The 16,798-nt window shown below is 44.5% G+C and overlaps 1 protein-coding gene across 1 annotated transcript; it reads left to right on the forward strand.

Moving 5' to 3' along the window:
* The first annotated feature begins 14,146 nt into the window (after positions 1 to 14,146).
* On the forward strand, positions 14,147 to 16,139 carry LOC130992437 (acetylajmalan esterase-like). The gene is made up of 5 exons (XM_057917062.1): positions 14,147 to 14,855; positions 14,942 to 15,154; positions 15,242 to 15,393; positions 15,471 to 15,723; positions 15,807 to 16,139. The coding sequence occupies exons 1-5, from the start codon at positions 14,480 to 14,482 to the stop codon at positions 16,022 to 16,024; spliced, it is 1,212 nt and encodes a 403-aa protein (XP_057773045.1). The 5' UTR covers positions 14,147 to 14,479; the 3' UTR covers positions 16,025 to 16,139.
* Positions 16,140 to 16,798: the final 659 nt, after the last annotated feature.

A 16,798-nucleotide genomic window follows, 5' to 3' on the forward strand; every position in this document is an offset into this window, starting at 1 on the left:
CACTTTGGAGGCTTTCAAAAAGACTCCCGAATACCTGGAGGATTTCGGACCCCTTTTTGCTTACGTGATAGAGCGTACTGCTACAAAGGCATTGGAGATGGCGGGAGCCACCCCAGAGCAACTTGCTACCCTGAACCTGCACGCCTTGCTGGACAACCTCAAGGATGAGGAGATAAATAAGCTGATGGGAATCCCTGCAAATTCTCCGGGGAAGCCAGAGTGGTGGTATCCAGTGCTGGAGAAGGCCATTCCCTATTTTACTCTTGGGATTGGATCTGACTCGTTGCCCTCTGCTCCCATGTATATGCCTGCTTTCTCCGCTTCCCTGGTGCGCTTTGTAAATCGGCTGCGGGATCCCTCTGGCCACGTCACCCGGGCGTTTTCTCAGTTCGGCATGGAGCCTCCCCTACCCTCTGACTTAACATCTTCTGCCTTCACCGACTCCGCCTCTTCCTCTGCCGCGGTGGATCAGCTATTTGACCTGTACAGAGATGAGAATCTGTATGTGCAGGAGGCTGTGAAGCTGTTGGATTTGGGAACTCGTCTTCCCAAAGTGAAGGAAGCTGGCATGCTGCCAGTATTTGCAGGGGGAGCCTCTGCTAGCCAGCCCTCCGCAAGTGGTGTCCCTCTTCTGGTCTCCTCTGCCTCTGTCCCTGCTTCCTTTACCTCCCCTGCAGATGCCTCCGTCCCTCCTGCCTAACTTGATGACAAATTTTGTAATTTCTCTAGTTTGTATAAATTGGATACTTACTTCTCGTTTTGGGGTGTACAGCTCTGCCTCATTGGCATATTTATATGAAGTTTTTTCCTTGCTTGTGCCGCTTTTCTCCCTTCGTTCTTTACGTTGTTCTCACTGCTCATTGATGTTTGAGTTTATATTCCCGTCTTTCCCCTGCTGATTTGAGTTGACTTGTTATGCTTGTTGTTGATGCTTCTCTAATCCCCTCCCTTGAGATTTCTTTTAATTTCTGCTATAAGGATTCCGTTGACTCCTCTTGGCGAGGATTTGGACGACACCTCTGGCGAGGATTTCGATGACTCCTCTGGCGAGGATTTTGATAACTCCTCTGGCGAGGATAGTGATGACTCCTCTGGCGAGGATTGTGATGACTCCTCTGGCGAGGATTGTGATGACTCCTCTGGCGATGATTGTGATGACTCCTCTGGCGAGGATTTTGATGATTCCTCTGGCGAGGATAGTGATGACTCCTCTGGCGAGGATTTTGATGACTCCTCTGGCGAGGATAGTAATGACTCCTCTGGCGAGGATTTGGTTGACTCTTCTGGAAAGGATTTCACCGCCTCCTCTGACGAGGATTTGGTTGATTTCTTTGTTAGCGATTTCGTGCTTCCCATCCAAGCTGCTTCTCATCCGCGCTGCTTCCCATCCAAGCTGTTTCCCATCCAAGCTTGAGCACTCTGCGCGGAGCATGGAAGACCCGGGGGGTGCAACCAACTTTCGCGGCTTACGATTAAATAGTAACCCTCTGCGTGGAGCATGGAAGGCCCGGGTGGCACGACCAACTTTCACGGCTTACGATTAAATAGTAACCCTCTGCGTGGAGCATGGAAGGCCCGGGTGGCACGACCAACTTTCACGGCTTACGATTAAATAGTAACCCTCTGCGTGGAGCATGGAAGGCCCGGGTGGCACGACCAACTTTCACGGCTTACGATTAAATAGTAACCCCCTGCACGGAGCATGGAAAACCCGGGGGGTGCGACCAGCTTTCGTGACTTACGGTTAAGGACAACCTCTGCACGGAGCATGGAGGACCCGGGGGGCATAACCAACTTTCGTGGCTTACAATTATGTGCCACCTCTGCGCGGAGCATGGAAGGCCCGGATGGCACGACCAACTTTCGCGGCTTACGATTGAAAGAACACCCTGCACGGAGCGTGGAAAACCCGGGGGGTGCGACCAGCTTTCGTGGCTTACAGTTAAAGCAACCTCTGCGCGGAGCATGGAAAACCCGGGGGGTGCAACCAACTTTCGCGGCTTATGATTAAGTGCTATCTCTGCGCGGAGCATGGAGGGCCCGGGCGGCACAACCAACTTTCGCGGCTTACGATTGACAGGAACACCCTGCACGGAGCGTGGAAAACCCGGGGGGTGCGACCAGCTTTCGTGGCTTACAGTTAAAGCAACCTCTGCGCGGAGCATGGAAAACCCGGGGGGTGCAACCAACTTTCGCGGCTTATGATTAAGTGCTATCTCTGCGCGGAGCATGGAGGGCCCGGGCGGCACAACCAACTTTCGCGGCTTACGATTGAATAGCTTCCCTCCCTCTGCGCGGAGCATGGAAGGCCCGGGTGGCACGACCAACTTCCGCGGCTTACGAGCGCTGCCCTCTGTCTTTGGTGGAGTGTGATCCCTCTGCTCTGTCGGAGCGTGATCCCTCTGCTTTGCTGAGAAGGGATTTTTGAATTTAAAAATTGGGATCTACGGGTATACACCCTACTCCCCCCTCTGGTGACATGTGCAATACTCTGTTATGAACATGTTGGCCCAATTCTTTCTTACTCCCTTCTTCGGCCCATAAGTTCGTGCGGGCCCATTACCCCTTAGCCCATTTCTTAAGCCCCATACTGCCTCTATATATATCCTCCCCCCTTCGCGATTTAGGTTACAATTCCCTCATTTCTTTTCCGCCGTCCCAAACTGCTCTCTTCTCAAACCCTAGATCTGCTGTTCTTTCTCTCCTACTTTCCGTATTTTTTCCCATCTTGGTTGTAAAGCACTCAAATAAGGGAAGTTCCCCTCTGAACATTCACATCCCTAAAGGCTCCGCCTTTTCCTCTGTATTTCTGGTGCAAATCTCTAACTTTGTGGTTGTAATGAGCGGGCTTCCCTTGCTTGAGAGCGTTATTGCCGTGTTTCCCGGGTCTGGCCGTTGTTTCTCCAGATCTGAGCGTTGATTCCCCGAATCTGGGCGTTGGTTTGCTCCTTTTCTGTATTTCTTCTTTGTAGCATTTTGACTTGTTATTTTTCTGGATACTCTGCAGGCGTGTGGTGGAGCTGAAGTAGATCTGAGAAATGAGCATGTCCCGGCAGCGAAAGAGAACTCGAAGTGTTGGATCGTGGAAGAAGGGACGTCCATCCCTGATGCTTGCTTTCCCTTTGACCTGCTAAGAAGCAGTTTTTGTATTTGTTTCTCCCTTGTCCTGCTAAGAAGCAGTTTGCATTTTGAATTTAAAAATTGAGGATTATGGGTATACACCCTACTCCCCCCTCTGGTGACATGTGCAGTGCTCTGCACAAACATGTTAAGTAGCATATGTAATGTAAGAAAACAAGAATTGAAATAAACAAACACAACACCAGGGAATTCCCTAGAACCACATATCTGTTTTATTGATATTATGGCCCCGGACCTCGTTAAAACCCCTGTGGGGAAAAAGAGTATCCGGTCTACAAGTGATTACTCCTGCTAAGAAGCAGTTATACATAGAACTTTTTGAGTGTGTTTATATTCCATGGTCTGTGGAGAGCTCTGCCGTCTGAATCCGACAATATGTACGCACCGCCTCCCAAGACCTCTGTGACGATGTATGGCCCTTCCCAATTGGCCTCGAACTTACCCACCGCCTTTAACGCATCAGCTCGCTTGAGAACCAAATCGCCCTTTGACAATTTCCTCACTCTGACCCGTTTGTCATATCCCGCTTTGATGATGCCTTTGTACTTGGCTGCTCTGATACGGGCTTCCTCCCGCTGTGCTTCCACCAAGTCCAGCTCTGCTCGGCGGAGCTCCTCATTGTGCTCAGTGTTATACGTGGTAATCCGGTATGATTCTAGTCGTGCCTCTGCTGGTATCACCGCGTTAGATCCGTACACCAGCGTGAATGGTGCCTCCCTTGTTGCCGTTTTTGGACTAGTTCGGTAAGCCCAGAGAACAGTGTCCAGCTCTTCCACCCACTTCCCTCTGCTTTGAGTCAGCCTCTTCTTGATTCCCTCACATATGGTCCTGTTAGCTAATTCCACTTGTCCATTTGCCTGTGGATGAGCCACTGAGACAAACCTCTGTGTAATATCCATTCGATCACAGAAATCCGCGATCCTCTGCCCTGTAAATTGAGTCCCATTATCAGACACGATGATTCGTGGTACTCCGAATCTGCAACAAATATTCCTCCAGATAAAGCGTTCCACTGTAACCTCATCGATCTTGCTCACAGCCTCAGCCTCGACCCATTTAGAAAAATAGTCTACTGCCACAATGAGAAAGCATTTCCCTCCAGGTGCTGTAGGCAGCTTGCCGACTATATCAATGCCCCATTTGTCGAACGGACAAGCAGCATACATGACCCCCATGGGCTCCCCTGGTATGTTGATTCTCCCGGCATGCCTCTGACAAGCTTCACACTTGCGAACGAACTCTCTGGCTTCCTGGTTGATATGAGGCCAATAGAACCCGGCCCGGATATTTTTGCGCACGAGATCCCGAAATCCCATATGCCCACCACAACAACCTGCATGAATTTCTTGCAAAGCAAAATTAGCTTCCTCTGGAGATAAACATTTTAGCAAAGGTTGAGTGAAAGATCGTTTGAAGAGTTGATCGTTGATTAGACAGTAATTCTCATAACGGGCCCTCTGGTTGGACTCTCTGCTTAGCCGCTCCCCTGTCTTTAGGAAGTGTATGATCGGAGCCCGCCAATCATCCCTGATCTCTACCGAGAACACCTGCGAAGTCTCCATCTCTCTGGTATCACAGAGTAGAATAATCTCATCATTCCAAGTTTGCTCCACCGCGCTAGCCATTCGCGCCAGTAGATCCGCTTTTGTATTCTCCTCCCGTGAAATCTGCTCGAGCTTGAATTCCATGAATTTTTCTTTTATTTCGTTGATTTTGATGTGATACGCTTTCATCCTCTGGTCTTTGATATTGTATCCTCCTAAGAACTGTTGAGCTACCAGCTGAGAATCTGTCCTGATGATGACACACTCGGCCTTAAGCTCTGACAAGATATGTGCCCCTCTGACCACTGCCTCATATTCTGCCTCATTGTTAGATAACCGGCAGGTGAATTTAATAGCAAACTGATATGTTCCATATCCTGGCGAAGTGATATGCACCCCGATTCCGCACCCCTCTTTTGTCACTGATCCATCCACACAAGCCACCCAGAACTCTGGTATGGGACGACGAGTTGTTTCTTGTATGAAGTCTGCCAATGCCTGCGCCTTGATCGCCGTTCGTGGCTCGTACTCTACATCATATTCCCCTAGTTCCACAGCCCATTTAACCATTCTTCCTGACAAATCCGGGCGCCCCAAAACTTGTTTGAAAGGTAAAGACGTGCGTACCACCACTCGGTGTGAAAGGAAATAAGGCCTCAGCTTTCTTGCCGTGATCATGACCGCCAGAGCAGCCTTCTCGATCTCTGTGTAGTTGAGCTCAGGGCCCTGAATGATTCTGCTGACAAAATAGATAGGTCTCTGATGGCTTCCCTCTTCTCTGATTAGCACAGAGCTGATTGACTCCTCCCCCATAGCTATGTATAAATACAACGTTTCTCCCGGAACTGGCTTGGTCAGAGTTGGGAGTTTTGCTAGGTATACTTTAAGATCCTCAAACGCCGCGCGGCATTCCTCTGTCCATAAAAACTTGGTTCCCTTCCTCAACACTTTGAAAAACGGCATGCTTCGCTATGCCGATCGCGATATAAACCTGCTCAAAGCAGTGATACGCCCATTCAGAGTCTGCACCTCCTTGATTCCTCTGGGCGGTGTCATTTCTAAAATAGCTTTGACCTTGTCGGCGTTGACCTCAATCCCTGCTGGTGTGATTTTATACCCCAAGAATTTCCCTGTTGTGACCCCAAAAGTGCATTTGGCTGGGTTCAACATGAGTCTGTGATCTCTGACTACTGTGAAGATCTCTTCCAGATCAGACACATGGTCCTCTGCCCTGTTACTCCGTACGAGCATATCGTCCACGTACACTGAGATATTCTTAGCAAGCTGTTCTTTGAAAAATTTTTCCATCATTCGCTGATACGTGGCTCCCGCGTTCTTCAGACCAAACGGCATACTCTTCCACCCATATACTCCGCAACAGACGGCAAAGGCCGTTTTGGCGATGTCTCCCCTGTTCATCTTTACCTGATGATACCCTTGGTACGCATCCATCATGGATAATAAGGCACATCCTGAAGTAGAGTCCACCAATTGATCAATCCTCGGCAGAGGATAGTGGTCCTTCGGACAAGCAGCGTTTAAATCTCTGAAATCCACACACATCCTCCAGGTGTTTGTTTTCTTAGGTACCATTACTGCGTTTGAAATCCACTCCGGATATTGCACCTCCACAATATGCCCAGCTTTCAATAGTTCATAGACCTGCTCTCTGATGGCAGCGTCCTTTTCTGCCCCAAAATTCCTTGTCCGTTGCTTTACCGGCTTGACCTTAGGGTCCACGTTGAGGCAATGCTCCGCCAACCCTCTATCGATTCCCTTCAAATCTGCGGTGCTGAAAGCGAACACATCCGCATTTCGCCGAAGACAACCAATGAGCTCTTCTCTGACCTGATCACTCATGGCCGATCCAATCTTAGTCTGGAAACCCTCTTTCCCTGGAAATAATTCAATCATGTTGCAGACATCGCTGGTGGACACCAGCGCGGTTTTCTCTGTGGAGTCTCTGTCTTTTAACAAATCCGCCAACTCTTGGCGCTCCTCTGCTGGGGCATGCACCTCGCCCACTTTCCCCTTCTTCCGGGCGTTCGACCCCTCTGTCCATCTTTCCCTTTTCTGCCCCGCTGACTGTGTAAGCATTTGCACGTGGCATGCTTTTGATGTCGTTTGATCGCCACAAACTTCTCCCACTCTTCCACCCTCGATTGGAAACTTCATTTTTAGGTGAAACAAAGAGATAACCGCCCTGAACGCCATCAAGGCGGGCCGGCCGAGTATGACATTGTACGAGGGTTTAGGCATATCCACCACTAAGAACCGTACCATCCTTGTTTTGTTGCCTGCAGCTGTATTGCCAAGAATCAACGGCAGCTCTACATACCCCAGAGGCATGACCATCTCTCCTCCAAACCCAAACAGAGGAGCATTTGTCGGCTCAACATGAGCGTTAATTCCCATATTTTGGAGACATTCCTTATACAAGATGTTTACAGCGCTGCCCGAATCCACGAAAATACGGTGAATAATGCAGCCGGCAATGTCCGCCGTGATGACCAGCGCATCATCATGCGGATACATTAGTGTGCGTATATCCTCTGCTCCAAAAGTGATTGCCGGCTCCTCTGCCGCGCTGGTGACTTCCATGACCCTTTTAGGATAATACCCTGTTTTAACTGCTCTGACGACTTGCTTTTTAGCCCTATTTGATGTGGGCATCCCGTTCTCCCCACAAATCATGTGAACTTCCCTTCTATACGGGGGGGGGGGGGGAGGAAGAGCTTGCCTGTCTGCCCCCTCTCTGCGATTATCCTGGTTGTCATCAAGCCTGCGATCTCTGTTGTTGTTCCCCTGTTCTCGCCGCTGATCCCGGTTATTTCTTTGATCCCTCTGATCTCGCTGATCTCTCTGATCCCTCTGATCTCGCTGATCTCTCTGATCAGTCCTCCTCTGACCTTCATTTCCCCTGTCAATGAGATGGTCGAGATATCCCTGACGCACCAGTAACTCCAATTGGTGCTTAAGGTGCCCACAATATTTCGTGTAATGCCCGAAGGAATTGTGATATTCACACAACTTATTGTTAGGCCCTTCCTGCGGCGGCCCCGTCCGGTAGGTCCCCGGTGCCCTAAAGAACGGCTGATCCTTTATCAGATGAAAAATTTCTTCTTGTGGTTTAATCAAGGGCGTGTATTCGGTAAACCGCGTTACTTCATTCACTGTGCGCTGTTGATTAGATGGCATTCCTCCCTGGGGTGGGAGTACCCTCGGAGGCAACCCTCTGAATGGGGCCCTATCTTGCTGTCTCTGTCTTTCGGGTGCTTCCTCAGCTTTCTTGACTCTGTGTTTCTCATTTTCCACCTTCCTCGCCATTTTGGCATCCTCCAACTGTAGATAACCTGGCAGCCTTGCCATGATGTCATCAAAATCCCTTGCTGGTCGAATTTGTAATTCGTCAAAAAAGATCCCCGGCCTGAGTCCTCTGACATAGGCGCAGTTTTTAATTTGCGATTCTGCCTCTGGCACCTCCAGAGCGGCAAGGTTAAACCTCGCTGTGTACTCCCGTAGCGTTTCTCCCTGCTCCTGCTTAATATCCATCAGCGAAAGGGCTGACTTCCCTACCCTTCGTGAACTCGCGAACTGCCGCAAAAAACGAGTCTGTAATTCTTCGAAAGAGTGAATGGAATTTGGGGGCAGCGTCCCAAACCATAACTGAGCCGGTCCAGTAAGAGTAGTGGAGAAGATTCGGCACTTAATGCCCTCCGTGTACATGTGCAGCGTAACCAACCCTTCAAACCGATTGAGGTGTACCTCCGGATCGGTAGTGCCATCGTAATCCAGTGAGATGGGCTTTTAACTTCTAGGTAAGGTATCTGCCAAGATATCGTCCGAGAAAGGACTGCGGTTGTTGATCGGGTGGAGCCTTGATGTCTTAGCTCTCTTGTCCCCCTTATGCCTCCCCTGCTCCCTTCTGTCTCTGGGCGCATCACGAGCGTGGCGCTTGTGGACTCTATATTCATGTCTGCCAGAGGAATACTCCAGCTCCCTCTCCTCTGACCTCTCTGTGTAGCGCAATTTTTCCGATCGATGGGACTTCTCCACCCGATGCGATTTTCCTGACCTTTGTTCCCTATCCTCCCTTCGGGATTTCTCCCTAAGTGATTCCTCCAGATCCTGGAGTTGATGTTTCAGCTGAGACACTTGGTTTTTTAACCGAGCCTTCTCCCTTGGTCTCTCCTCCTCGAACACCAGGGAGACGGATTGACTATCAGACTCGTCAACCCTCTCCTTTCTAACAACACTGTTGAGTCTGACCCGGCTCCCCTCTGGTCTTCTTTCCACTTCCCTGTCAGCCGGGTCCCCTTGCACTTCCAGAGGCATCGCAGCTTGTTTGTTGATTGCTAAAGTGTTTACCTCCTGAGCAGCGGGAGGTGGGGCCTCAGTGCCCTGCAAAGTAGCCGTTCCCACCAGTGGAGCTATAGTGGGAACAGTGGACAACATGGGAGTTCCTAGTGCTTGACGCACAGCGGAGTAGTGAAGCAGCGCCATCATCTGTTCCATTGACCCAAACGTAAGCTATCCCGCTCCAGGCGCGGGAGTTAAGCTTGGCATATCAGATCCCGGAGTTACCAGAGCAGACCTCTGGAGACTTGCATTCAGCCCTGTCAACGGAGTGGCGGAGATAGCCTGAAACCCTGGTGGTGCAGCGAAGGCAGCATTGCCCTGTAGGCCAGTGAACAAGGAGGCAGGCACCTCAGTGGTGAGAGCAGCGGAGTCGAACTCTTTCTCCAGGTTGCGGTGAGCATCTGACGATCCCATAGTACCTACATGTAAGCAAAGTGAGAAAAGTCCCAAGGACAAAAGAACAAACCCTCCGTTACCGATGGGAGTCCCAATATAAGAAATCCAATAAAGAATCCCGAGCACCGGTACAAAGACCGTTAAAAAGTTCCGAGTAATTCTACACTCTGGAAAATAAACCCAGAGTATAGATTGAGAAAAACAGAGCCCTCAGTAAAATCCAGCAGACGCGAGATACCCAGAGATAAGTACAAACAGAGCAACCACCAGAAGACATGTTAGCACGATTCATTAAACATGATAACAAAAAGAATTATGTAAAATACTACCATAATACGAAGATTAGTCAAGGAAAACATGGAGAACATGAATAATAGTTTCCCATAAGTGAAGATCGTCCACAAAACAACAATATGAATCTCACCACAACTAAGACAAAGTGTTTAATTATCATATTATTGAGGTAAATCCCTTGCATCAACGACAATAAATACTCTTGAGATCGAAGACTTAGCCACAAAACCCATAGATCCACAGCAAGAAACCCCAATATATCAGGAACAGAACAGAACTTCCAATTCAATCATCGAAATCGAAGATCAACCACGAAAAACATGGAAAACGCCCATAAACCCCCTCCCTTAAACGAAAAACGTCTGTAAACTCACGGCACAGAACCAACATACCAGAAACAGATTATCACCTCCGATTCAGCGATACAAAGCGAGGATTAGTCACCAAAACATAGGAAGTAACGGTAATTATCAATCGCAAACAAAGAATACCCACGGATTAGCAACGCGAACCCGAGCACAACAGAAGCAAAGTACTAATCGGGGTATTTACCGATGCAAACCCATGAATTAACAGTAATAACCACACGCTTCACCGAAAACAAGATAAAACACGAAGATCGCCCACAATTATCGCATTAACACGCAAAACAACCACATACAAGCAACATAAACCCAAAATATCGGGGATCCGTAAGGAAACGACGAACACAATCGGAACAGAGCACCCAAATACAATTTCCTCATGCAAAACACTAGATCGGTGAAGAAAACCTCAATTCTACAAGAGAACCCCTTATTCGCAGATAACTACCCCAAACAAGCGGTAATTAAACGTAAATTTCCCCTGATTCATGTTTTACGCCCGTCGCCACCTTTCCCCATGCACCCAAAACACAAATCAACGCAGAGCTCAGCAGATTAACCACATATTAAACCAGAAAACGCAATTAAACGGTTAAACACAGCTGGATATCCGGATTATCGGACCAATCGGTGCCAACGCCCGCAAATCTGATTGGATTCACAGATCTGCGTACGCCGGCGACCGTAATCTCACGTCTTAATTCAGTAGCTTTCCCATAGACGGCGCCAGTTGGTGTTTAACGTAACCAACACCTAAATCTATAAAGGGAAAACATAAAATTCTACCTAGTCGAGAAGGCTGGAAAGAGTAAAAATAGCTGATCGGAAACCTTGCACGAGAAAGAAAACAACTATTGTATTCGAAAATATGAGAGAGCGTCCCTCACAGTACACGAGCTCGGGCCCTATTTATAGATTTACAAACGGAGGGGTAGAATAGTAAAAACATCTGCGGTGCATGCGTCTTGCGTGATGGAAGGGTACGCTGGTAATTTCGATAATATGCGGGAGATCTTCCCGCGCGTTTGTTGGCTCCTCTGATGGAAATGTCTTTTCTGGCGAAGGCGTCTTCTCTGGCGGTAGTGACTTCTCTGGCACGGGTATACTTTCTCTGATGGCAACGACTTCTCTGGTATTGACGACTTTTCTGACTAGGATGCTTCCTCTGGTGAAGACGACTTCTCTGACGTGGATGACTTCTCTGGCGTAGAGGACTTCTCTGACGATGGCGACTTCTCTGGCATATTTGACCCGCCAGTGGGGTCGATTCCTCTGATTTGTATTCTTTCCCTACTCTGCACATATTACTCCTCATCACTAATTCATATGAGCCAGCATGGTGAGTCAAACTAATACATGCCTTGACTAATAAGTGGTACCGGAGGATGAATGACACTAATTGAGTCAACCAATATAGAATGCTCTAAGCCTCATGTTAAGAAGAAGTTTAATGATGATGAATATGAATTGTGGGTTCTCATGTTATGGAAAGCTTGGATTTATGTTTGTGACTCGGCTGATGCATGAATAGAAAGAGTAGCGGGTACAACCTTCAGAGATTGATTGCATGGCTTTTTGGGATATATATCCATCGGCGAAATCTACATATACTACTGAAATTTTCTTGGGGGTTAAGTTTGGACAAAAAAAAATGGCAGCAGGTCAACTCCGTATTGACATGGATGTTGCGTTTGATAGAGTCATATTGGGATTATTGTTCGTAACCACATGGGTAAAATTTGCGCAACTATTGAAAAGCCAACGGGACCATCTTCGAATGTTATGATAACTAAGGTCATGGTCATTGTGCTCGGGATTACGACTTGTATGAAGCTGGGCTTTGCCGAGATCTATGCGAACTCGCTTTCTGCAATGCGAGTGATGGCGTGCTTGGAGGAGGGGCAGTTTCTGATACCATTTATGTTGCTCGTTCTTGCTTATTGGTAGGGCTGTAAATGAACAGAGCTACTCGCGAGCTATTCGAGATTTGGCTCGAAAAAAGCTCGTTCGTAGCTCGATTCGATAATAAATGAGCCGAGCTCGAGCCTGATTTCGAGCTCAAAATTTTTATCGAGCCGAACTCGAGCCTGACAGTGCTCGGCTCGTTGAGCTCGTGAACATGTTCGAATTCGATTGTTCGCGAGCCTGTTCACGAACCTTTAGTCGAGCCTTCAATCGAGTTAGTACACGAGCCTTAAACGAGTCGAACTCGAACTCGAATAACATATTTATTAAGAAGATTTTGTTAAATTTATAACAAATTCGAGCTTGAACATCATATATACGAACATCTAACGAGCCGAGCTCGAGCTCAAGCTCAAATTCGACATTATCGAGCATCACCCGAGCCGAACTCGAACCGAGCTCGAGCTTAGTATGTGGGTGACGAGTCGAGCTCGATCATCAAGATAAAAGCTCGAATCGAGCTCGAGCCGAGCTCGAACACCCGAATATTTAAACGAGCCGAGCTCGAGCCTGCTTGTATTCGACTCGGCTCGGCTCATTTACAGTCCTACTTATTGGTGTGTTTCATATATATCGAGAAGCCAATAAAGTGACACACTCTTTGGCACAATTTGTGCATAGTTGTTCACGGCAATCTATTTGGACCGTTGATTTTCCTAGCTGGCTTAGGGAAACTGTCGTGGAAGACCTTTTAAATTAATATTATCGTTTGGATGTGTTTAGTATGCCTTTAAGGATTTGGATAGAAAGATAATCTTGTTTTATTTTTGCGTTTGTTATTCTATATTATTTTATTTGTCCCTCAAATAACTTCATATCTTTTTTTTGGGTAGTCCCCCAATAACTTCCTATCCATGTTCTTGCGATACTACTTCACTATTAATAATACTTTGTTTATTCTTACTTTTTCATTTTTTCATCATTTCCAATAATAACTAGTATAACACATTTTCACCACTCTCGAAACACTCAATAAGTTTGTCTTAAAACTCGTTCCCTTTCTTCCTATGAAGTTATTTGGGGGACGGATGAAGTATTATTTAAAATAGTTCTAGATAAAGCAAAAGTTCATACCAATTTTATTATTCATCTTTGAAAAATAATTTCACCTCTTTCTTTTGATAATTTTACCTTAGCACTACAATAGCTATATAAATTTCATACTTTTCCAAAACTACCCTCTTGAAGGAGAAGGTGTGTCGATTCTTCAGGAAGAATTTGCAAGGCTTGTAGGCAGCTCAATCTTTAGACAGCGGATGTGCGAACATTCGAATCTCGGAAGCTCGATTCAGCACATTTGGTGACAGATCGAGACGGATTCATATTGTGGTCGACGCCCAATTGAGGATAATTTAATTTTCACACTCTAAAATTACAGGTTTGCCCAAATCTTATAGGATCCTTTACAAGTTTTAACAAATCAACAAACTCCCAATTCCTCCTCTAAATGCAGTAACGGTGCTTCAAATTCTTCATATAGCATTGTTCTTCGCGCATTTGAAAAATCCCTTTTCGGCCTTTTATCTTGGTTGTGAACGAACTTTAAAACTTAAATTCACTATTTGAATATAGGATGATTATGAATTCAAGTTTTAAAACTACAATTTATATATAATTATGAATAGTCTTAGTTGTGAATTCAAGTTTTTTCAAGTTTTAAAAAACTCGAATTCACAACTGAAAAATTAACGAATAATTTTAAACTTTTATGTAAAGGGTAAAATAATAAGTGTGACGAATTTTTAAGTTTTTTTAATCTTAATTGCTATTTTTATTTTTGATATTTCAATTTGGACAATTTTGAAGTCCACTCTAATTAATTTAAGACCATAATTTTCGTGGAATCAAAGAGTATTATGTACTAATTATATAATTATACTAAAACACAATAAATTGAAATTGATAAAATAATGAAAGGTAAATGACTAAATTGAAAACTAGATAGTCGGATAGGGATCCAAAGTGCAGTTTAAAATAACAGTTTAAAATTAGAACACTAGTACTCTTATCTATACTTGAAATTTTGTAAACTATAACTTGAAGTATATATTTTTTTTAAAGAAAAAAAAAACTACTTTTTTAATTGTGCCATAGATAGAACATTATTACAACCATACCATATCAATGGGATATAGATCATTTTGAAAAAGCTACAAGTACGCATTATTATTTATTGATTAATTAATACACCCCATATACAATTGAATTTTTAATTATATAAGGGGACTAATTAACAAAAAAAACTCTGTATCTATTAAAGATCGATTCCGCTTAATTAATTAAGCTGAAGTTGGAGTTTGAGTGGAATTAGTAGTCCTAATCTGAGTCTGAATGTTTTGTAACTATAAATAAACTATATGCAATGCTTCTTTCTCATATTCATTATCTTCTAATATTGCTTCTTGGTAGCGAAATATGGCTTCGATACTCAACAAATTACTGATTGCAGTTTTGCTTTTCAATTTGTTGATTGCTTCTTGCTCTTCTTTTGCTGCGCCTCCGACTGTTGAGCCGCCGTCTTACGTGGAGCTGCCGAGAATGTGCAATTATGATGAGTTTTTCAGATACGGACAAGGAATATTTGACGACATCGAAAGCTGCAATGCCGGGCTGCTACGGAGATGTAACGTCCGTCAAATTTATCAACTCGGCGATTCTATTTCTGACGTCGGAAATCTGATTCGTGAAAACAACAACACCACCCCTTTCGCAAACCTACCTTATGGAGAGAGCTTTCCCGATGGTCCCACTGGCCGAGCCTCCAATGGCAAGCTCATCATCGACTACCTTGGTATATATGCATTGATGAATTACTTAATTATTCTTCTAATAATTAATTTCTTCATAAAATTGAATTAGTTAATTATCTGTTTGCAGCAATGGAAGCTGGTCTTCCTCTACTGCCACCCTTCAAACAGTGCGGTGCTGATTTCAGTCACGGCGTCAACTTCGCCGTCGCAGGCTCCACTGCCTTGCCGTCCAATGCATTGGCCGATCTTAATATTCCTTCGTCCAAGACAAACAATTCTCTGTCGGTGCAATTGGATTGGATGTCTGCTTATTTCCACTCCCTCTGCAACAATCAAACAGGTAATTATTAATTAACATTCAAATCTCCAATGTCATTAATTTATCACTCTAATTCGATCTTACATCAATTGATTGGCTATTCATCAGATTGCGGCGGCAAACTCCAAAACTCACTGTTTGTATTGGGGCCGTTTGGTGGGAGCGACTACTACAATGCCCTCTTTCAAGGAAAATCAATGCAAGAAATAAGAAGCAAATTACTACCTAGAGTAGTGGATGCCGTTATGGCTGCTGTTCGTGTAAGGATACATTAATTGTTGTGATTTTGATATCAGTCACATATATTATACTATATCTGATTATTATTTTATTGTAGAGAGTGGTTAATTTAGGAGCAACAAGGGTGGTGGTGCCCGGACTCTACAGCATCTACAAGCTTCCAATTTTTCGAATGATTTTCTCCAACAAACCCGACATGTATGAGTGGAGTGATGATCTCGCAATCTACCATAATGTTCAACTCCGACAAGCAGTCGACAAATTCAACCAAGAAGAAAGCCCCAATGCTATTGTTGCCTTTGCGGATTATTACATTGCTTATCGATCCATCGCATATTACTCCGTTGGTGGTAAGTATTCAACTAAAAATAATAAAATTATATAGAAAGTATAATTAGGAATATGAGATTGATATGTGAATTGATTAATGCAGTGATTGAAAGCATAAAAGCGTGTTGTGGCAGCGGAGATGAATACTTCAACTTGGATCTATCAAGAATGTGCGGAGCAGAAGGCGTTTCTGCGTGCGCGGAGCCAGATCGATATATTAGTTGGGATGGAATGCATTTGACACAAGAAGCCTATAGAATAATGGCCAAATATGTGATGTATCACATGTTTTTCGACCTCCGCTGCCCTAATAATCTTTGATACCCATTCTTCATTAGATTAGCCCATGCTTATTTTGAACACTCGGTTTACTTCTGATCCTTTGTTTAGTAAGTTATTAGACAATGTTGACGCTTTTTTTTCCCTTCAATTTCCTTTGTTTTAATAAATTACTAGTTCTTGGAAATTTAATGGTGCCCTATATATTTGGAGATAAATCTTGTTGGCTTCTAGTTCAACGCCTCAATCATGCATCATTTAACCAAGCATCTATATATTAATTTCTATATCTAAAAAATCATTATATAAATATTCTCATGGGCAGACGAATTCAGATTCCAACGTATATAATATTTTAATTGGGTTAAAATAAAAATCACTCTTAAGATAAGAATGTAGAACTAATCTATACCCTTAATCAATAATACTTTAATGAATACGATTTAAAATTTATTATATCTTAATTTGCCTCTAATACCTGCTGTATATTAGGAATAAAAAAAACTTAGAAAAAGACTACAGATCCCTTAAAAATCACAACAAAATTGGATTGAATTAAACTCTGCTTACATATAAATTTCATAAGATATTTAAATTAGGTCGGTCAATTTCAAATAAATGTTATAATTTTCTACTTTAAAACAATTTCATTAAATTTTTTATTTTAGTGAAAAAATTCATGAACCAAAAAATACATTAATAATTTCATAAATTTATATTTTAATAGATTCCGTTGAATTTCGACGGGTCACTTACTAGTATATATTTAAATGAAAACTTGACGGGTATGAAATGCCACAAAACTATTTTATAAAA

The sequence above is a fragment of the Salvia miltiorrhiza genome, chromosome 7 (assembly GCF_028751815.1).
Source record: "Salvia miltiorrhiza cultivar Shanhuang (shh) chromosome 7, IMPLAD_Smil_shh, whole genome shotgun sequence".
NCBI lineage: Eukaryota > Viridiplantae > Streptophyta > Magnoliopsida > Lamiales > Lamiaceae > Salvia > Salvia miltiorrhiza.

What these genes read in the sequence shown, in the direction of transcription:
- LOC130992437 (XM_057917062.1), top strand. Translation starts at nt 14,480, where the DNA reads ATGGCTTCGATACTCAACAAATTACTGATTGCAGTTTTGCTTTTCAAT. An exon ending in GCTCATCATCGACTACCTTG is followed by an intron (nt 14,856 to 14,941) that starts GTATATATGCAT and finishes ATCTGTTTGCAG; the next exon opens with CAATGGAAGCTGGTCTTCCT. An exon ending in CCGTTATGGCTGCTGTTCGT is followed by an intron (nt 15,394 to 15,470) that starts GTAAGGATACAT and finishes ATTTTATTGTAG; the next exon opens with AGAGTGGTTAATTTAGGAGC.